Source organism: Bos indicus x Bos taurus, chromosome 23, assembly GCF_003369695.1.
Source record: "Bos indicus x Bos taurus breed Angus x Brahman F1 hybrid chromosome 23, Bos_hybrid_MaternalHap_v2.0, whole genome shotgun sequence".
Taxonomy (NCBI): Eukaryota; Metazoa; Chordata; class Mammalia; order Artiodactyla; family Bovidae; genus Bos; species Bos indicus x Bos taurus.
The window spans coordinates 16,636,664-16,658,575 of NC_040098.1; the positions used below are offsets into that span (position 1 = coordinate 16,636,664).

At 53.3% G+C, this 21,912-nt stretch overlaps 2 protein-coding genes across 3 annotated transcripts in view; both read right to left on the reverse strand.

Annotated features, from left to right (window-relative positions):
- Positions 1-3,137, reverse strand: part of TFEB (transcription factor EB) — a 48,524-nt gene extending 45,387 nt beyond the window's left edge. For both annotated transcript variants that reach the window (XM_027524446.1, XM_027524447.1), the window contains exon 1: positions 2,880-3,137. The gene's annotated coding sequence lies outside the window, so the exon portion shown is untranslated. The remainder of the gene's footprint in view (positions 1-2,879) is intronic.
- Positions 3,138-4,325: 1,188 nt separating this feature from the next.
- PGC (progastricsin) lies at positions 4,326-15,615 on the reverse strand. The gene is made up of 9 exons (XM_027524448.1): positions 15,511-15,615; positions 12,448-12,598; positions 11,848-11,965; positions 10,734-10,852; positions 9,679-9,878; positions 7,736-7,858; positions 7,103-7,250; positions 5,293-5,391; positions 4,326-4,626 (listed from the first exon to the last, which is right to left on the reverse strand). Exons 1-9 carry the CDS (start codon positions 15,570-15,572, stop codon positions 4,471-4,473), a joined length of 1,176 nt encoding a protein of 391 aa, XP_027380249.1. The 5' UTR covers positions 15,573-15,615; the 3' UTR covers positions 4,326-4,470.
- Positions 15,616-21,912: the final 6,297 nt, after the last annotated feature.

Sequence of the window (21,912 nt, forward strand, 5' to 3'; positions counted from 1 at the left end):
ATTCATCTACATACATGTATCTAGATGCCCATGATCTCATAACCACACACACAAACTCCCATCAATCACACACACCCCACACTGAGATACAGAGCAGCATCTGGACTCACCATGCGCCAGGCACCTGACTCCCCACAGCTGCCTGTGAAGTGTGTGCATTTTTACCTCTCTTTTCAGACGTGGATACATACATCATATGCAAAAACACCCACTGCGTCCTGGGATGTGGACACTGCTGGCAGCTCTGGGAAGAGGCCAACCCAGTTTCCACGGTCATCTCCAGGGCAGCCCCAAGCTGGGCCCCAAGTGCTGACTGCCCTCCATCCCTAGGACAAAGGCCCAACCTGGCTTGCATGCCAGCTGCGGTTGGGGAAACCCCAGTTGCCGGCAGAAACCAAGTCGACTTTGAAAAGGAAGAGACAGAAGCCAGGGGGTGGCTAGGCCACTCCCTGTGGGGGCAGGTGCTAAGTAACTCTATAAACTCTGGCTAATGATGCAATTACAGCCGTAAACAGAGCCCCAGGAGGGATGGGGCCAGAAGCCAGACCCTCAAAGGGCAGCCAGGCTTGAGGGGTGGGAAGCTCCTCCCACCTGCTTTCCAGCTGAGCTGCAGGAGGGAGGCCTCACTGGCTGTGGGGTGAGCGCTGGGGACCCCCATCATCCCTGAGCACTGGATGGGCTCCTGCATGCCCTGGCCCACCCTCCTACCCACCTCCGACTGTGAGTTACCAGGCCATCAGCCCTCAGAAGCCCAGGGGCTCTCTCGGGATTGAGTGCTCACCTGAGGAGATGTCGCCAACCATTGCACCCTTTCCACAGAGCACAGAATCAGGAAACCTGGGCTCCCATTTGGCTGCACCTCAGAGAGCTGAGCTGAGGGCAAAATAGCACTGCAGCTGTAACAGGCCTCGTAAACTGTAAGCAACGTTGGCTGCGCTCCCAGACAAGCAGAGCACAGAGTCACCCTAAACAGCTCTTCGTTTCCATTGCCTGGTTTCCGTCCGACTCTTCTGCCTAAGCCAGGAGGCAGGCAGAATGCAGGGGTCGGTGTGAACTGCTATTTTTCCCCGTGGCTGGGGAAACTGAGACAAGATCCAGGCACACCTCAGACTACCAGGTAGGGCTCCCGAGGCAGCCAGCCCTTCCCCCGCCTGCCTCTCTGGCCTGCCTTTAACTCTTGTCGGCTGTCTCTCCCAGACTTGTGATCTCCCTGAAGGCAGGGCCTGAGGGCCCGTCTCTCAGGCTGGGCATAGAGAAGGCCTCAGAGGGAGCAAGTCTACGAACCAAGAACTGCGTTCTGCTCTGAAGACACCCACACCGACCAGTCCCCCACCGTCCCCTCCACCCCCAGTTGCCCAAGAGTGCCAGGTCTTGGGCGGGTGGAATCTCAGCCATCAGGGTTGCGAACCCACATCCCAGAGGCGTCACTGGGGACCTACACCAGTCTTGTCCCATTCCCAGCTCAACTAAGTACCCCCACCCCACTCAAGGGTTAACTATCACTATCACAAGGATTAACTATCACTTCTCCGGAGAACGCTAAGCCAAAGCGCTCGAGTTTGGTCCAGGAACTGTTCGCGCATAACCACCCCCAGAACACCCGCGCGTGAGGTCGACGGCAGGGGTGGGCGCGGCTTCGGAGAAGGACTCAGCGGTGAGGGGTTGGCCCGACGAGGAGGGGGTGGCGGAGCCCAGGGCGGACGAGCCCCGCCCCGGGCGCCCTCCCTCCACCCCCAACCCCCGCCTCCCTCCCTCCCCCAGCGATCCGGGCCGGGGAGCGCCGGGCGGCTGCGGCGCGAACCTGCTCGCGCAACCCTGAGCAGCTCTGGGCAGCCGTGCGTGAAGCCCGAACTCCGGGCGGGAGGGAGCCGAGGGGCGGGGAGCCGAGCTGGCATCAGCCCGCTCCCTTCGAGAAGGCGAGCGCACTCGCCGCTTCGGCCGAATAGCTGATCGGGGTATCGGGGGCGGGCGGGGACGGTGGAGAAGAAGTGCTGACTTGGGGGTGGGACAGCCTGGGGTTGGGAGGTGCAGACTCAAGGAATCGGGGGAAGGGGGCGTGTTTTCCGGGATTCGGGACCGGGAAGGAGGGGGGATACTCTGGGGGCGGGTAGATGGCTGGGAGCCGCAGGGAAGGCAGGAATGGTGTGCTCTGGGGTTGGGGTTCCCTAACGTCGTGGAATAATGCAAGGGGGAGAAAAAGACTGCTCTCTGGCACATCGGGGGACCGGGTTGGAGCGGCTTCTTCAAGAGACGGAGGGGGAGGAAGGGGCGGGAAGGGAGGGAAGGATGGTACTTCCACCCGCCCCCCCACCCGCCCCCGGGGCGTGGCGCCGCTCCGGCCCGCCCACTCCCCGGACCATCCAGGCAGGGCCTGGCCCCGCCGGACTCGGCCCCCGCACACTCCCCTACCTTCGGCACCCTCCCCCGTGCCACCCGCCGCCCCAGCCGCGTCCGGTGGAGAAGAAGCGGGCGCAGGGCCCACACGCCCTCAAAACTTCTTGCAAGTTCACTCCCACGCCTCCCGCCCCTTCGACTTCCAGCTCCCGGGCCGGGAAGGCCCATGCCTGCCACGGCCCCTCCCGCCTGGTTACATAAGGTCGCGGAGAAGCCGCCCCCCGGCCCGGGCCCGAAGGGAGGGGCTGGAGGGGCTCCCAGGCTCCGCGGGCAGCGCCGCCCCAGCCATGCGCCGGACGAGCCGGGCCGGCTAGACGGACGGCGGGGCGGGTGGCAGTGCGGCGCACACGGTCTAGCTCCCCTTTCCAGTCGACACCCCCACCCAGCCACCCACCTGTCTCGCGGACCCACGGGATCGGAGCAGCGGAGCCTGGGTCGGGAGTTCAGGGCCCTCCGCGCACCCCTTGCCCCCCGGTCCCGCTCACCTAGCTATGAAGGTCAATCCGTCCGCCGCCCGCGCCCCGCGACTCCGGCAACTTGTCCCAAGTTCAGGTGTCGGGCCCGAGAGCTGCGCCGGCCGCCCCCTCCCGGGCTCCTCCGGCTCCGCGCCACCGGGGAGGCCCGCCCCCGTCCGCCCTGCCCTCTGCCGTCGGCGCCGCCGCCGCTCCCTACGTCCAGCCCGCGGCCGCCGCCTCCGCTGTCACCGAGCCCCGCGCCCGGCGCCGGGGCTCCTGCTGTCACTCGGCACTCACTTCCCGCCGTGCCCGGCAGAGGGCAGCACCCTACCCCGCGGCCCCGCCCCTCCCGGCTCCGCCCCTCCCCGCCCTACCGCCCGTCTGCCTGCTGCAGAGCCCGCTGGGAAACGTAGTCCTCCCTGCTGGGCGACGGCTCTGCTAGGCACGTCGGGATTTGTAGTCCCACCCTGCTGGCTCAGGCCTGTGCTGAGACTTGGCATTTAATTTGGAAACTTTGATCCACTTGGTTTCTACCCCTTTTGCAAGTTTTCTCTTTCAGAAAGTAATGTCACGAACCACAGATCATCACAATATGCCCTGTGGCCTATTTGACCCCAGTGAGAGGCGTGCAGTGCTCTGGCTTTCCTGGAGTCTAGGAAAGAGGTAGGGTCCCAGATGGTGTGTTGTTGCCATAGAAACCCCTCTGTGTCAACCCTCATCCTCCTGGTTTGGAATGGGGTACCAGACCTGGGTCTTGAGCATAAGGAACAAGGTTGATCAGCATGGTGAAGGAAATATGACTATAAAATGGAGCCCACCTCCTCTCCCATCATGAGTTCTCCATTTATCTAGGTGGGGGCCCTCCCCACCTAGACCTCATTACCTGGAGCTTGCAGGTACACCACCACCATGTTGCTGAACAGAGAAACTTCCTGACCTTTTCATGTCACCCTCCCGTGATGCACGTCACAAGATGCTCTGGTGGCATCACGTGATGTCTCCCTAAAGGACCCACATCTGTTACAATGCTCATTGTCCTCCAGCCTTCTTCTGAAAGCTCCTAGGGCAAACTTGATCACAGATAAGGAGGAAGAAGCCTAGATTTAAGACACATGGGACCCCTAGTCACACTGCTAGTGATATGTGTGGGGTAACTCTGGTGGTAGTTTGGTAAATTAGGTCAGCAGAGCATTTTGGATTGTCCCTTACAAAGGCATGCCGTGCCTGCATGCCACTACCCCTGTCTTCCCTCTCCAGAGAGAAGCTGTGAAGAGACTCCAAACTTTGAGGGGTACATGGCCCACCCCCAAGCCTACCTCATGCCCTATTTCTCTTAGAAACTCAGTGACCCACGACGAACCTCCTAGAAACTCAGGGACAACATGGTCCGATAGAGACAAAGTTGCCTCTGATTCTTATTGTCCCGTTCCCTGAGCCTCACAGGCTGCGACCGCCCTCTAAAAACAACAGGATGGCCAACGTGGAGAAGAGCTGTTTATTATTAGAGAGAGTCCAGAGTCCAGAGAAGGGAGGCTAAATGCAGAGAGGAAGTGCAGAGAGAACCCCCTGTAGGGTGGAGTGTCCAGAGGGAGAAGGAAGCCCGGGAGTCCAGGCACTGAGTCTAGACGGCCGTGGCAAAGCCCACCCTGTTGTTGCCCAGGTCATAGACGGAATAGTATGACCTGAGAAAGACGTCCCCAAGGATCCACAGGGGCTGGCCATTCTGGGAGGGTACGTAGGTGACCTCCACCCCCAGGATGCAGTAGCTGTCGTCATTCTGCACAACACACAAGGGCAACACTCATTCATCAGCTCACAGGTGGACCGGGCACTGTTCAGCCCAGAGCCCCAGGCCAGCAGCACAGATACAGAAAAGGATGAGCCAGAGTTTCTACCCTTGAGGCCTCACAGGCCAACTGTGGCTGAGGGCAGGTTGCAAGGGCCCTCCCTCTGCAGGATCTCCTCAACTCCTGGTAGTAAAGCCTTGGAGCCAGATCAACTTAGGTTCAAACCTTAGCTTCACCCTTACTATGTAGCTTTAGGCCAATGAGTTAACCTCTTGGAACCTCCAAGTTTTTACTTGTAAAATAAAAATTCATATCTCCCTCATTAAATGTTATGACGAGTCATCAGGAAAATGTAGACAAAGTGCTTCACTTGGTGGCTGACTCTTGTAAGTGCTCAACAGAGAGCCAGTGCCTCTCCCCCTTAATTAATTAATAACAATTATTATTAATAGATGATTGCTCTGCTCTTTCACAGCCTGGTTCCAGAGAAGGGGGTTTAAAATCCATGAGAGGGGAAGAGAAATCAATGCTTCAAGGAGATGGCACAGTTAAGGGGACCCAGTGTTTCTGGCTCCTCACAGCTTCCTCCCACCCCTCACCCACCTCCATCCCTGACCTTCTGCCCACTGGTTCAGCCTGCAGGAACCAGGACTTACATTGAGGATGTAGGAGGCGGGTGGCAGAGGGAACTGCACACCATTGATGACGAAGGTGAGGGTGGGCAGATTCTGGATGTTGTTACAGTCCACAGGAAACTGCAGAGAGGAACAGCGCCCGGGTCGCCTCATCTCCCCGCTAAGAGGACCTGCCAGCCCCATCACTGCAGCCCCTGGGGTCCTGGGCCCGAGCCCCAAGTCTGCTCTTGGACTGGAGGCTGCAACACCAATACTGCTGGTGTAACCCACGAGGACTCGAGTACAGAACCTCCAAGTTGTAGAAGCTGCTGTACAGAGGGTGGGTTGTGGGGGGACCTGAGTCATGTTTCTCAAAACATGCCTCTTTCTTTTTTTTTTTTTAAATTTTATTTTATTTTTAAACTTTACATAATTGTATTAGTTTTGCCAAATATCAAAATGAATCCGCCACAGGCATACATGTGTTCCCCATCCTGAACCCTCCTCCCTCCTCCCTCCCCACACCATCCCTCTGGGTCGTCCCAGTGCACCAGCCCCAAGCATCCAGTATCGCGCATCGAACCTGGACTGGCAACTCGTTTCTTACATGATATTCTACATGTTTCAATGTCACTCTCCCAAATCTTCCCACCCTCTCCCTCTCCCACAGAGTCCATAAGACTGTTCTATACATCAGTGTCTCTTTTGCTGTCTCGTACACAGGGTTATTGTTACCATCTTTCTAAATTCCATATATATGCGTTAGTATACTGTATTTATGTTTTTCCTTCTGGCTTACTTCACTCTGTATAATAGGCTCCAGTTTCATCCACCTCATTAGAACTGATTCAAATGTATTCTTTTTAATGGCTGAGTAATACTCCATTGTGTATATGTACCACAGCTTTCTTATCCATTCATCTGCTGATGGACATCTAGGTTGCTTCCATGTCCTGGCTATTATAAACAGTGCTGCGATGAACATTGGGGTACACGTGTCTCTTTCCCTTCTGGTTTCCTCAGTGTGTTTGCCCATGCCTCTTTCTTGAATTTCCCCCATGAAAGTTTAAATCTACACCTCTTCCCTGCAAGTGTCCTTTTAAAATAGGTCTGATGCACTACTCTGTGTAAAATAGATGGCTGATGGGAAGCTACTGTATAGCACAAGGTGTTCAGCTGGGTGCTCTGTGGTGACTAGAGGGGTGGAATGGCAGTGGCCGGGTGGGAGGTCAAAGAGGGAGGGGATGGATATATGCATGCCTCTAACTGATTCTCTTTGTTGGACAGCTTTACACAGCATTGTAAAGCAATTATACCCCAATAAAAATTAAAATAATACATAAATAAAGTACACAGGTGTGTAGAAAATATATCTCATCAGCCCACCAAAGTTAGTGAGAATACCTTAATTATGCAAACCCTTTGGTAGGTTCAGGAGGCGGTAAGGATGGGGCAGGGCCCTGCCCCATCCACCTCCCAAGGTGGAGGTGAAGGAGCTCTGGATTCAAGAGTTATTCCTTGTCGCTCTAGGGCTTGGTCCCACATTCTAGTTATTTAGCTCTTACTGCAAAGCCCAGCAGGTGTTTAAACTGTTTCCTCTAAGAGGTTGAAGCTCAGAGGAAATTCTGCCTATTAGTGACCTCCCATACCAGCACAGGCATCTGGCCCCCCTGAATCAGCCTTCGGCCCCCAGCCAGCCCCCACCCCAGTCATCCCGGGGCCCCCACCTCCAGTGCCAGGAGACAGCGAGAAGCACAGAGGCCAAAAATCAGGCTATTCCTGTGCTCCCAGGAAAAACCATAAATGCCCCCTGGCCTCTCCCCGGGAAAGGGCACGCCTCCGCCGCATGCACCTGTCCATACTGGTCCTCCTGGGCTCCCGTGGCCTGCAGAAGGGCACTCAGGAACTGCTGGGGCACCGTGAGCAGAGATGTGCCGGTGTCCACGATGGCCTGGCAGCCTGTGGAGCACCAGCCCGTGGCCTGGTCACCAATGAGGAACCTAAATGGTGAGAAGATGGGCAGTCTCAGCACCTCCCAGCTCAGGGCAGCTAGGGGCTGGGCCGCAGCCACCGAATCAAGGTACGCCTCAGGAAGATAAAGATTCTACAGAGGTCAATCCAACCACCCCCCAGCCTCATAACAGTCTGTCCAAGTCCACCTGAATGGCCATGTATTCTGTTTCTAAAAAGTTCCACAGATAGTTCTAGAAAGACTGATGGCCAGGGCTATTGATTCGTTGTAAATACTTTGAGTAAATTAGTCCCTCCCCCCACACACCCCAGTTTCTAATCTCTAAGGCCCTAGGGTTGGATGACAGGGCCTGAAATGTCTGGGATTCCAGACCCTGCCTCTTCCTGTGTTGTCCCCATCACACCCACCTTCTCCAGGCCAACCAGGGTCTTGAAACCCCAAGACCTGGATGTGTGTGTGCAACATCCTGCCCGAATGAAGTGCCCACACCCCTGGGGCCCACTGCAGACTCACTCCTCAAAGCCAATCTGCCAGTACAGCTCCTGAGTGACGGGGGCCCAGTAGATCTGCCCTGTGTACAGGCAGTTGTCCACACCCCCAAAGATGACTGCTCCCCCGTCCTGAGAGCCCTGTTGGCTGCAGAATGTAAAGTGAAAGGTGAGTCAGGAAGTGGCTATGGGAAAGGCAAGAAAATAGAAGTCCTGCCCTGGCTCCAGACTGGGGCTCCCTGAGGCAGGGCTGTGTCTCCCCTCAGACTGGGGCTCCCTGAGGCAGGGCTGTGTCTCCCCTCAGACTGGGGCTCCCTGAGGCAGGGCTGTGTCTCCCCTCAGACTGGGAACCCCTGAGGCAGGCCTGTGTCTCCCCTCAGACTGGGGCTCCCTGAGGCAGGCCTGTGTCTCCCCTCAGACTGAGGCTCCCTGAGAGCAGGGCTGTGTCTCCCCTCAGACTGGGAACCCCTGAGGGCAGGGCTGCGTCCCCTCAGACTGGGGCTCCCTGAGGCAGGGCTGTGTCTCCCCTCAGACTGGGAACCCCTGAGGCAGGCCTGTGTCTCCCCTCAGACTGGGGCTCCCTGAGGCAGGGCTGTGTCTCCCCTCAGACTGGGGCTCCCTGAGGCAGGCCTGTGTCTCCCCTCAGACTGAGGCTCCCTGAGAGCAGGGCTGTGTCTCCCCTCAGACTGGGAACCCCTGAGGGCAGGGCTGCGTCCCCTCAGACTGGGGCTCCCTAAGGGCAGATGTTGTGTCCCCCACCTCTGACCAAGGCTGGGAATTCCCAGTGCCTCCAGCTCTCAAATGAGGCCGCTCCACCAAGCGCTTCCTCTGGGAAAGCCTCTGGTCATCTGGCCTGCAGCCCTGTCCCACCTCTCTCCTCTGCCTTTCACTTCATGCTGCTGGTGGAGCGTGTCAGCAGGAGCCTGACCGGGGCCCAGTTTGTTTTTTGCTGGAATCGGAGGGAGGAGGGGCCCAGGGGGAGTGGAGGGCACGACCTCCCTGTTAGACAGTAGACGAGCAGGAGTGTAGCACTGGGCAGCGATCCTCCGGGCTAAACTCAGGAGTACTTGTAAACAGAGGTCAGCAACCTTAGTAACAGGATAATATTGTTGAAAGTCGGGTTCAAATGACTAAGCCCCAGAGAGTAGATGTTGACTGTCTCTAGAAGGTGGTTGTCTAATTCTAGAGAGGAAAGATGGAAAGTCCCCTCCAGGCCACCCACCCCTTCCCACCGCTTGGCTCCAGGGCCCATCCACGTAAATAACCACTTTTGCTTGTGTTTGTGGTAAGAACAACAATTTGTTTGAGTTCATGGTGGACTGAGGCCAGAAGACCTGGCTAGAACAATAGATCAAAGGAGATGAAGAATAGATTATTACACAAAAGAGGTGTCCAGGTAGAAAACATTTGGTCAGAAGGAAGTGAACTCACTGCAGCTCTGGGCAGGCAGTTAGCCCTAGAGGTAGGAGAAAAGTGAAAGTGTTAGCTGCTCAGTCGTGTCTGACTCACAGCGACCCCGTGGACTGTAGCCCACCAGGCTCCTCTGTCCATGGAATTCTCCAGGCAAGAATACTCGCGTGGGTTGCCATTCCCTTCTCCAAGGGATCTTACCCACCCAGGGATTGAACCCCGGTCTCCCTCATTGCAGGCAGATTCTTCACCATCTGAGCCACCAGGGAAGTCCCATAGGGGTAGGAGAAGCTGCAACAATGCTCCAGGCAGAGTTCTGCCGGAGGAAGGGGAGATTCTGTCTTGGCCAAGAAATGCAAAGAAGAGACCGAGTGAGCTGGGGACAGATGCGGGGATGGGGAGCGCGGTAAAGGAAGAGTCAGAAGCCCAGGAGGAAAGGTCCTGCCAAATGCCTGCTGGGAATGCCTGCCTCCAAACTCCAAAGTGTTTGAACCTCAGCTGTCCAGGCCTGTGGAAGCTAGTGAGCTGGGAGCCAGGGACTGCCAAGTAGTTCCTTACCTGCTGAGGTAGAAGCTGAAGACGGGGCTGGTGAGGGCACCCTCCTGCAGCATGCCCTGAAGGACGGTGGTGGCCCCATCCACGGACAGGGAGGGGTAGGCCATGCCCATGATGCCATCAAACTTCGCATAGAGGAAATTGGTACCTGGCTCAGTCTTACTCAAGCCGAACTCCTGGTTGGGGACCTTGATGCCTTGGACCTGGAGAGGATGCAGAGGATGGGAAGTGATGAATGTAACTCCACACACCCCCCTCTGGATCCCCCTCCTGAGACCCATCTGTCTGTTCTTCATCCCTCCCTCACTTCTGCCACCTCGCTTCTTGACAGGTTTGCGAAAGCCACTTTCTCTTCCAAGGAGCCACCCTCACCTGCTGCAGCCCCGCCCATCCCAACCTGCTGCTCCCCGAGGCTTTAAGCTTCTTAAGGAAAATGAGCGGGCCATCCCAGTCACTCTGTGTCCTAGCGACTGGCACGTGGTAGCCCACAGTGAGGGGTCGATGAGTGAATGGATGAGCCTTTTCTGGTTTTTTTGGCTGCACCTCACAGCATGCAGGATCTTAGTTCCCTGACCAGGGATCAGCCCCCTGCATTGGAAGCTCAGTGTCTTAACCACTGGATCACCAAGGCCGTTCCTCGATGAGCCTCTAGTGTTATGATTTTCTGGCCTGTATGGTAGAGTATGGGCTTCCCTGGTGCCTCAGTGGTAAAGAATCCGCCTGCCAATGCAGGAGGCATGGATTCAATCCCTGGGTCAGGAAGACTCCCTAGAGAAGGAAATGGCAACCCACTCCGGTATTTTTGCCTGAGAAATCCCATGGACAGAGGAGCCTGGTGGGCTATACAGTCCATGGGGTTGCAAAAGAATCAGACACAACTGAGCAACTCAACAACAAACAATGGCAGAACACTGGGTGTTTCCCATGTATTTCAAAGGCCTCCGTCTAAGTCTCCCCATCAGACTCAGAACTATGAGGTTAGAATCGAGTTCACAGCCCCAAATTACCTTGCCTATATCCTAGGAAGAGGTGAGGGCTCAGCCGGCAGCATCACTCACCGTCAGAGTATCATAGCCTAAGATGCCAGTGAGGCTGCCGCTGCCATACTGCAGGGAGAAGGTCTGCTCATTGGTGGAGTAGGTGGAGGATAGGCTGTGGTTGAAGCGGGTGTGGCTGGCTGCAGGGAAGGGAAAATTCGGGGCAGTCATGCTGGCCCCCTCTAAGGTCTGCAAGGCTGCCCACTTGTCTCCCAGCCTGTACTCACATCCTATAGCCTCAGCACACACACACACACACACACACACACACACACCCCTCCACCTACAGGCCAAGGAGTCAGATGGTAGCCAACTGACATTCCTGGCATCAGAAGACCCTTAAGAACTGGGCAGCCTTGACCCCAAAGCACCCACCCCCCCAACCTAACATAATCACAGAATCGTCAGATGCCCTAGGATGATGACCTCCCTAGGACTATAGTGTGGGCAAGTTGTATAGTATCTATCTCCATCTTCCTGGCCCCCAGCAGATCTCCTGATACACGGTAAGTGTCGAGAAATTACTCATCAGATGAAGGAGTGAATGGACCTCCAGGGTATTCCCTGAAACTTCCCTCACCCCAGGGGAGAAGCTGGCCATACCAGGATCCTGAGACAGCCTAGGATGGGGCCAGTGAGGGACCTTCTAGACTAGAGGTGTCAAGACCCAAACCCCAAGGCTTTGGCAGGGGCCAGGCCCGCCCTAGGAAGTGTGCATCTCCAAAGACAGTGACAGGAGGAGGACCACGTCTATGTCCTTCTCCCGGGTCCTTGGGAGAGTTCAGTGAGAACTTAGTAAATCGTGGTGGGGGAGTAGCATAGAAAGAGTGTTGTAGAGTGGAGTGGGCCAGAATGGCATTGCCCAGAGTGAACAGAACGAGGTGGAGTGAGCTGGGCTAGGCTGGAGTAGGTGAAGGAATATGTCCTGGTAATCAGAGAGGGGCCACCCAGGCTCATGGCCAGTTCCTTCCCTCTGGGTGGGACATGTGCCGTGTGACACTGGACAAATCCCTGGACCTTTCCAGGACTGGAGCTCCCTGCTCACCCCACCTCCCCGCCCCCCAGCAATCTTTACGAAAGTGCAGCCTTTCCCCAACAGGTGTCAATGCCCTCCCTTCCGCAGCCCAGCACTCACTGCAGGCCTGGCTCTGGCAGTAGACAGAGGGCACCCACAGGTTGGAGGAGCCGGTATCAAAAAGGACCAAGAAGTTCTGTGGTGGTGTCCCAATGCTGATCTCGCCAAAGTAAGCAGCCTGGGTGGGGAGGAAGGGACATGGGGCAGGCTCTTAGCTCTGGGTGGGGGTCGGGGGGTGGGTCCTGCTTGTGGTGGGGGCATTGGAGCCAGTCACTCTAGTGTTCTTCCCATCAGGCCCAGCCTTCTCCATGGCCAGAGCAGCAGAGTGGCCAGCCCCACAGCCCACACCACAAGCAGGGGCTCGAGTCTGCCCTCCACACTTGCCCAGAACCACACTTGCCCAGAGGGCCCTCAGTCTGAGCCCGCCTGGGGCAGCAGCAAAAGTCTGCGTGGACTCAGCTGCCAGGTCATCAGGGGTCCCTCCGTGCTTTCTCAGGCAATGAAGTCTCCGGGCTGGCAGGCAGGTCTGAGAGACAGGGGCAGCCTCCAGGGGGTGAGTGGGAGGGTGCAGAGAGGGAGAGTGCAGCTCACAGCCCAGGCCTGGCCCTCAGCCTTTGGCAGCAGGAGGAGGGGGAGCCCCAGGGGAGGGTCAAGACTCACGTCCATGTAGTCCATGGGCTCGGTGGCCACAATGAAGTCACCAAAGCGGTACTTCTGGGCCGGGTCATGCTTGTAGGTCCTCAGGAAGTCCTCCAGGAGGCCCTTCTCCTTCATGATCTCACGGATGGACTTAAATTTCTTCAAGGGGATTCTGCAGAAGGGCTGGGGTCAGGGCAGGGACTCCCTCTTTCCTACTGCGCCTCTAATATCCCAATCTCTCTCTCCATCCCTAACTGCCTCAGGCTCCCCGTCGCTCTGTCCCCGGGGTCCGTCGCTTGTATGTGTCTGTCTCCCTCTTTCTCCATTTCTGTCTCGATCTCTGGCTCTCTCTGGCTCTTTCTCCCTCTGCCTCTCTTTTTCTCTTGGAAAACTCTTCTCAGGACTTGCTCCAAGATTCAGAAGACAGCTACCTTCACCCAGGCCTGCCCCGACCTCATCCCATGGGTTGTCATCCCACCCTGGTCCTCCACTCTCACATACCCCATAAACTCTTTCCCAGGAAGGGGGGAGGAACTTTAGACATTACTCTTTGGAGGATTTGTGCGGTTGGTTGGTTTGTTTTGGCTGTGTTTGCTGGATCTTTGTTCCCTGACCAGGAATTGAACCCACGCTCTGGCAGTGAAAGCGCAGAGCCCTTAACCAGTGGACCACAAAGGAATTCCCAGTTTGTGCATTTTTAAAAAAAGGTTTCAGAGGGACTTCCTTGGTGGTTCAGTGGTTAAGACTCTGCACTCTCAATGCAGAGGGCACGGGTTCAATCTCTGAGAAACTAAGATCCCACATGCTGCACAACACAGAAAAATAATAAATTAAAAAGCAATACATAATTCAAAAAATAAAAAGGCTTCAGAGATGGCAAAGTTAACCCCAAAGGGAGTCCCCCAGATTGGTGGCCCTCAGGCAACTGGCACTGGCTGGATGTGACAGAGCACGGGCCCCAGGGAGCAGCACTAGACTGGGGACTCAGAAGACAGGGTCCTAGTTCTGCTGCTCCGGGTCTGGCCTGGGTCAGTCATGCTCCTCACAGGAGGCAGGGACCATGCGGAGGTTGGCTGGACTGGTCCAGAGCCCAGATCAGCCTCTGGAACTGGATCTCCTGAATTATGGGTTTCTGCCCGTGTCTTCCCAGACCTGCCTGCCTCCATTGCCCAGGGGTCTCTGCCAGTGTCCCTAGGCCTTGCTCCAGGCTTCTGGATTCCTGCTTCCTTCCCCATCTCTTCCCCATTCCCTCAAGACCCTGCATTCTCCAGAAATTCTCTGCTAAACCCCTTCACCTTGAGATATGAAGGTTGATGATTGCTTCACACCAACACGACTCCAGAATTTGCATACTCAAAGAAGTTTCTGAGAGAAGCCAACTTTCCACCAAATAAAATGCCCTTTTAATGGTACAATCGCAGGCAATGAGGCAGGCTGGGCGCCCTTTTGATGTTCTGTGAACCTGGCCGCCTTATCCCCTTTCCCCTGGCACCTCAGCGTATAGAGATTACATGACTGGTGTTTCTGCTTAGATGATTTGGCATCTGTCAAATAAATTGGGGGCCCTTAAGGAAACTTCTAGCAAACATCTCCCTATCTAGAAATAATTGTACCAGCCTTTCAAGGTCTTTTTTTTTTTTTTTTTTTTAGGCAGAAGTTGCCCCTACTCTCTCTGTTTCTGGTCTATGCTTTATCATCAGTAGGGGAACGGATGGTGCTTCTCCCTCCGACTGGAAGCTTCCTGAAGGCAGAGGCCATATCTCTTCCCATCCTGAGATCTGTCCAGTGCCGACTCAGGGAGCCTTCCCTGCCTCAGAGCAGAAGCAGGTCAGCCAGAGAGCTTCCGTGTCCCTTCCAACACGTGAGGACAGCAGAACGATGGACGGTATGTATATGAACTAGGAAGCAGATTCTCAACCAGACACCAAATCTACTGGCACCTTGATCTTGGACTTCCCAGCCTCCAAAACTTTGAGAAAAAAATTACTGTTATTTATAAGTCATCCAGTCTATAGTAGTTTTGGGGTTTTTTTTTTACTTGTTATTTTCTATTGGGGTATAGCCAATTAGGGCTTTGTGGGTAGCTCAACTGGTAAAGAATCTGCCTGCAATGCAAGAGATCCTGGTTCAGTTCCTGGGTGGGGAAGTTCCCTTGGAGAAGGGATAGGCTACCGAATCCAGTATTCTTGGGCTTCCCTGGTGACTCAGACGGTAAAGAATTCACCTGCAATATGGAAAGTCAGTTCAGTCGCTCAGTTGTGTCCGACTCTTTGCGACCCAATGAACTGCAGCACGCCAGGCCCCCCCGTCCATCACCAACTCCCAGAGTCCACCCAAACCCATGTCCATTGAGTCGGTGATGCCATCCAACCATCTCATGCTCTGTCGTCCCCTTCTCCTCCTGCCCTCAATCCTTCCCAGCATCAGGGTCTTTTCCAATGAGTCAGCTCTTCACATCAGGTGGCCAAAGTATTGGAGTTTCAGTCTTAACATCAGTCCTTCCAATGAATACCCAGGACTGATCTCCTTTAGGATGGACTGGCTGGATCTCCTTGCAATATGGGAAACCTGGCTTCAATTTCTGGGTTAGGAAGATCCCCTGGAGGAGGGCATAGCAACCCACTCCAGTATTCTTGCCTGGAGAGTCTCATGGACAGAGGAGCCTGGCAGGCTGCGGTCCATTGGATCGCAAAGAGTTGGACATGGCTGAGCAGCTAAGCACAACACAGCACATAGCTGATTAACAATTTGTGAGAGTCTCAGGTAGACAGCAAAGGGACTCAGCCAGGCATGTGCATGTATCCATTCTCTCCCAAACTTCCCTCCCATCCAGGTTGACACATAATATTGAGCAGAGTTCCCTGTGCTATAAGGTAGGTCCCTGTTGGTTATCCATTTTAAATGTAGCAGAGTGTACACATAGATCCCAAACTCCTTAACTATCTCTTTCCCCAGTTCTTCCCTCCTGGCAACCATAAGTTTGTTCTCTAATTCTGTGAATCTGTATCTGTTTTGTAAATAAGTTTATTTTTAAAAAAAAAAGCTGCCAGGGCTCCTATCCCAGCATTCAGGCCCCAGACTCACTTGACCAATGCCGCTGCCTCCAAGGCCTGGAGGCAGACCAAGGCCAGTACCATCCACTTCATGATGCTGATTTCCAGCTGGCTGCAGCAGAGGCAACTCTGAGTTGTGCTGTTGCAGTGGAGTGAAAGCCTGAACAGTCCTTCCTGCTTTATACCTCTGGGACCCAGCCCAGTCCCTGCCTCCCTGCCCTGGACAAGCATGATCTCAACCCTGGGTGTACCCTGGGCTCCCCGTATCAGTCGTCTCTGTGTGTTTTCCTTTGTGAGGGTGGCATCAAAGGGCTTTTCATCCTATTGACTTTTGAGAACAAGCAGTGGAGGCCAGGAGGTGTGAGCGATGAGATCAAACTTGCCGAAAGATGGAGTGGCAAAATGACTTCTTTGCCCAGGAACCAGAGGTGTGAGCTGGGCATTTTGGGGTGAGGGCCAGAGGAGGGCAGAATGAAGGCTGTAGGGTCTATAAGCAGGTCTACAGAGAAGTCCGTAATTCCAAAACTTTGGAACAAAAAAAATCTTTGTTGTGGGGCTGTCGTGGGCATTGTAGGATATTGAGCAGCACCCTTGGCCTCTACTCACTAGATGCCAGTAGCAGTCCCCCAGTTGTGACAACCAACAGTGTCTGCAGGCACAGCCCAGCTTCCCTTTCGGGAGCCAAATAGTTGAGTGTCACTTGTCTAGAGGTGATACACTCAAAGATTCTGCCTTGAGTCAGGGTTCAAGTACTCCCAAGCCCTTGAGGGATGCAGTTATGGTGTCTGGGGGATGATGGGGTCAGTAGCTAGGAAAAAGGTAATGATGATGGTGGTTAGTGTGGTGCTGATGGTGGTGATGATGGCGGCGTTATTAGCATGGATGCAGGCGATGGAGCTGGGTCGCCAGTGACTGAAGTCAGAGCTCCCGGGGATAGCTTTAGAGGACTTCCTGATCAAACGGGGCATTTGGGGAAATTCTCACCATAGTTCAGCAAGCGCTCAGGACACCCACCTGTAAGCCACACGGGCTTCTGGCTGTGCAGACACTGGTCTGCCCCAGCAGGAAGCCTGGGCAGGGGCCTGGGAACAGGGGGACGTCCCAGGCCCTGCTTCTGTTCTTCGTTGTCTCTCTTCTTCTGTCCCGTTGCAACTCTGCCCGTGTCTTTAGTTCTCCTAAAACACCTGTGACCCCCATTACCCTCTTCCCCAGCCCTCGTCTGTCCTCCTTCCTGCTCTGAGCCTGATCTCCCATGTCCTCTTCTGTCCCTCATCTCCAGGTCCTGCCGGCTTCCCGGCAACAAGCTTCTCACTGCCTGAGGTGACCTAGAGCTGGCCTGGTGCCCACCAACCTGGCACGAGAGAACTCTCCATTTTAGGGTGAGTGGAAAAAGTCCCCACCCTGTACCCCCTCTGCCACTTCATACCCCTCACTCAATGCTCCAAACAGATTGTCAGGCCCTTGAGTCCCAGGAGGGAGGCCAAAACCAGGCCTGCCAAACACCGATAAAATCCAGCCCGTGGGGACTTTCCACTCTGGCCACTGCCACCCACTGCCCTGCCAGAGCCCTGGAGTCTCCCCTGGCCCTGGATGGAGGAGGGGTGGAAGGGCTCTAGAGGTCTGCCCAGGCTTGGCAGAGAGAAGGAGGTCCCTGCCTGACTGTGTCTCAAGGCCAGGTCAGCTCCCATTCCTGCCCACAGTCTCCAGGGACACGCTGGAGTCTGGGGTGGAAGGCAAGGTAAGCAGGCAGTGCCTTCCCTGGGGTCCGGTTTGGGAGAGCAGACAAAGGAAAGTCATAGGAGGGACTTCCCTGGCAGTCCAGTGGTTAAAATTCTGAGCTTCCACTGAAGGGAAATGGGTTTAATCCCTGGTCAGGGAAGTTCTGAATGAATGTATAGCCACCAGGACGCAAAAATGCAGGGCTGATTACAATAATGAGGCATGGAACTTACTCTCAATTATCAGAATTACATGTTTTTGAATTTATTTATTTATTTTTATTTTTGGCTGAGCTGGTCTTCGTTGCAGCCTGGACTTTTCTCTAGTTTCAGCAAATGGGGGCTACTCTCTAATTGTGCTGCACAGGCTTCTCACTGCAGTGTCTTCTCTTGTTGCAGAGCATGGGCTCCCGGCACACAGGCTCGGTAGCTATGACCTCTGGGCTCCAGAGCACAGGCTCAGTTACTCCGAGGCATGTGGGATCTTCCTGGATCAGGGATTGAACCTGTGTCTCTTGCATTGGCAGGCGGATTCTTTACCACTGAGCCATCAGGGAAGCCCAGAATTAAAATTTTTTTTTCAGAATTAAATATTTTTTAAAAAAGGAAATTATAGAATCCTTAGAGTCTTGCCACATCCTGTGAATATAGCAGAATCCATGGGGTGCCCTAAGTCTTGTGAGGCCAACCACACTCCCCAGTATGGGCCTTCTGGGACCCTTTCCTTATCTGGTGGATCTCAAGGAGTCTGATGACTGTGGGCTAACAACTGTCCCCAAACCCTGATCACCCCACATCCCTTCTGAGTATCCCTGGCCTAGGGATGTGTATCCCTGGCCCGACTGCATGGAGCTGGGGCATCTATTTGGTTGCCGGACCCTGGGGCTCTGCTGCCTCAGCCTGCCCAACCTGACCTGACAAAGCTCAGTCAGTCCCCTCGGTGTCCCCATATGTCCTGAGTCCTTGTCTGCTCTGGCTGTCCCCCACCACCCAGCTCCCCATTCCTGGGAAGCCCATTTCTTTTCCTTCTACATGTCCAAGTTCTGCCCATTCTTCAGGACAGTTCCTCCTAGAGCCAGGGATGTGCAGAGTTGGAGGACCCCTTAGAAGTCATCCAGGCTGCCCCCCTCCAAGAACAGGAGCCCCGGGAAGCCTGACCCACTGGCTCCCCACCAACTTTATCTTCTACTCCTAAATGCTGCCCCTCAGCGGGTGTCCTCCCTTTGGTGCCCAATGGCACACCGTCTAAGATTGGTCTCCAGTTGTCTCCTGGGGTATGTTTCCTCCCTCCATAGACCAGAAACTCCTAAAAAGTGGAGGCTGTGGCTTCCACCTCCCTGTGCTTGGCCCAGAGCTCAGGAAATCCCAAACAGTGGATGGAGCCCGTGGGGTAGTTCTCAGTGGGGTTTGGTTTTATCTCCCACACCTCGCTATCCCAGTGTTCTGATTTCTACCCCATATTCCAAAGGGATCATATCAAAATACAGGGCCTGGGGTCCTCTTATAGTGATCGTCTCCCAGGGAAGAGGCATTTTCTTCTCATCCTCTGGTCTCCTCTCTAAGTACCACCTGCCTCAAATCTCACCAAAGCCTCCCTGTGACTGACTAAATAAAATCCAGACTCATTACCCTAGCCTTCAGGACACACTCTGGCTGGCCCCTGCCTCCGTTTCCATCTTCACCTTCCACTGTTAACCTAAACATGCTCTGTGCTCCAGTCATAGCGATCTTCTTGCTTGCTCCCCAGGAGGCCTGTTATTTTCCAGCCTCCGTGCTTTATCCATGCTATGGCCTCCACGCAATACCCTTTGCAGGCATCTCCACCTGCAAAATCTCCTCATCCTTCAAGACCCAGTACAAAGGCCATAAGGCCTTCCCTTCTGTGTCTACCTACTCTCAAATTGGCCTCTATTGTGGAGGACTTTGCTTTCCTACCCTTATGGTATTTATTTCATACCACCTTTTTAAAAAATATTTATTTATTTGGCTGTGCTGGATCTTAGCTGCAGTGTGCAGGATTTTTTTTTTTTCAGTTGCGGTATGTGGAATCTTTAGTTACAGCATGTGAACTTTCAGTTGCCGCGTGTGGAATCTACTTTCTTGACTAGGGATTGAACCCAGGCCACCTACATTGGGAGTGCAGAATATTAACCACTGAACCACCAGGGAAGTCCCTCTTGCATATCAACTTGTATCCATCCCAGTGACTTGCCCCAAATCCTCAACTGAAAGCAGAGGTTATTTCTCTCACCTGGCTCCTTAAACAGCTCATTCACCTTTCAGAGTGACCACAAGTGAAACTGGTTGCTGGGAGTGTCTCAAGAAGAGAGAATAGGTACTAGCCTGCATACTGCCACTGCTAATCCTCACCCATGGCAGACATCACTAATCAAACAGATCACACCCTTTCATGGAACTGAGACATGACCTCAGAATCCTTCCCAATCCAGTGTTCATACAGCCATTCCCAATTTTGAAACAACAACCCCCAAGTCCTTTAATGGAGTATTTAAGAAAAAATTCTGTGTGCTAAATTTAAATTCTATACATAAACCACTTAAAAAAAATCAAAGCAATGTGGAACAGCAATGATTTGTACCATTCTAAATTACTAAATTATCTCTAGCTCTTAATGTACACAGAGAGATTTTATCATAGCTGTGATCAGAGTGTAAATGCTATTTCTGTTCTGTTCTTGTTCCTGAAGATTGTTATATGCACACTTCCGTGAACTGAGATAAGCCACATTCTTATCACTCTTCGTGGCTACACAGTGCCCTGTCATTTTGGGAGCTGGCACTACTTAGCCCTATGATTTGGGTTGATTCTAATTTCTCATTCCCATCAATAGCATTGGGGCACAAACCGAACACCAACCAAAGGAGGAGAGTTGTGAGCTTCTCATTATCAGAGTCACCCACGTGCCCATGCTCAGTCGCTTCAGTCGTGTCCAACTCTTTGCGACCCCATGGACCGTAGCCCACTAGGCTCCTCTGTCCATGGGATTTTCCAGGCAAAGATACTGGAGTGGGTTGCCATTTCCTCCTCCAGAGGGTCTTTGCCTCCCAGGGATTGAATGTGTGAGAGCAGGCAGGGCTAACATTTGCTGAGTGAATACACAAAGGGCCTAGAACCAGGCGTGGTATATCACTGACACTCAGTACACATTCTGAGTGGATCCCATAGGTTCTACCTCCCAAAGGCATTCTTGGTCTGTTTGTGTTTCTCCATCTTCACCAACTTGGTCTCATCCAAGCCTTCATCACCTCTGGCCTGAGCAACTAACCAGTTCCTAACTGGCTTCCCAGAGTCACCCACACAGAGGCTAAAGGAGCCCCTTTTGAGGAATCCTGGAAGAGAGGTCTCTTGCAGTGGGTGTGAGAGCACCAGGGAATCTGTGTCTCTGTGTGGTTCTTACTCCTGAAATAAGCTCACAGAGCTAAGATACCTCACCTCAACTCCAGGGACAGCTACTATATAAACCTGACATCTTTGGCAGGGTCTGTATGAATTTTAGTTACAGCTTTGGCTGTTTACCTTGTTTTTATAGTTTTTTCCTTAAGTTTTGTGCATTTTATATTTACACCATTATATTGATTTAATAAAACTTATTGGGGGCAAACTGGAAAAGAGGGCTTCTTTTTTCAAGTTCAAGGATTCATGTTTTTTTCTTCCTTTTCCTTTTGATATAATTTTTGAATTAAAGAAAAGTTACATAGTACAGAGAGTACCCGTATACCTTTCATCCAGAATCTCTTAAAGTTAACATCTGACATCATAACCACAGTACAATGATCAAAGCCAGGAAATTAGCACTGACCTGAAGGCAATGGCACCCCACTCCAGTACTCTGGCCTGGAAAATCCCATGGACGGAGGAGCCTGGTAGGCTGCAGTCCATGGGGTCTCAAAGAGTCAGGACTGAGCGACTTCACTTTCACTTTTCACATTCATGCATTGGAGAAGGAAATGGCAACCCACTCCAGTGTTCTTGCCTGGAGAATCCCAGGGCCGGGGGAGCCTGGTGGGCTGCCGTCTATGGGGTCGCAGAGAGTCGAACACGACTGAAGTGACTTAGCAGTACTATTAACTGATTTATAGGCCTTAGTTGAATTTCACCAGTTTTCCCACTAATGTCCTTTTTCTGATTTGCATTCCAGTCTAGGTTCCCATATCACATTTAGTTTTTCATGTCTTAGTCTTCTCCAACCTATGAAAGTTCCTTGGTTTTTGTCTTTCTTGACCTTGCTACTTCTAAAAAGTGCTGAGCAGTTATTTCAAAGAATGTCGCTCAGTTTGGGTTATTCTGATGTTTTCTCATGAAACTGAAGGCATGCATTTGGCTGCAGAAACCACAGAGGTGATATACCCTTCTCAGTGGATGATATCAGGAGGTACCTGATATGGAAAGGTCTCATTACTGGTCGTTTAACCTTAGTAACTTGGTTAAGATGAGGTGTACCAGATGTCTCTAGTGAACAGTATCTTTCCCTTGAAAATTAATAAGTATCTTCTGGGGAGACACTTTGAGGCTATGCAAGCCTTCTGTTTTTCATCATTTTCTACCCATCAATTTTTTTTAAATTTTAATTTAATTTTTAAAATTTTTATTGGGGTATAGTTGATTTACAATGTTGTGTTAATTTCATGTATACAGCAAAGTGATTCAGTTATATATATATTTTCAGATTATTTTCCATTAAAGATTATAAAATA

What these genes read in the sequence shown, in the direction of transcription:
- PGC (XM_027524448.1), bottom strand. Translation starts at nt 15,572, where the DNA reads ATGAAGTGGATGGTACTGGCCTTGGTCTGCCTCCAGGCCTTGGAGGCA. An exon ending in TGGCAGATTGGCTTTGAGGA is followed by an intron (nt 7,251 to 7,735) that starts GTGAGTCTGCAG and finishes CTCACCATTTAG; the next exon opens with GTTCCTCATTGGTGACCAGG. An exon ending in AGGAGGACCAGTATGGACAG is followed by an intron (nt 5,392 to 7,102) that starts GTGCATGCGGCG and finishes TCCTCTCTGCAG; the next exon opens with TTTCCTGTGGACTGTAACAA.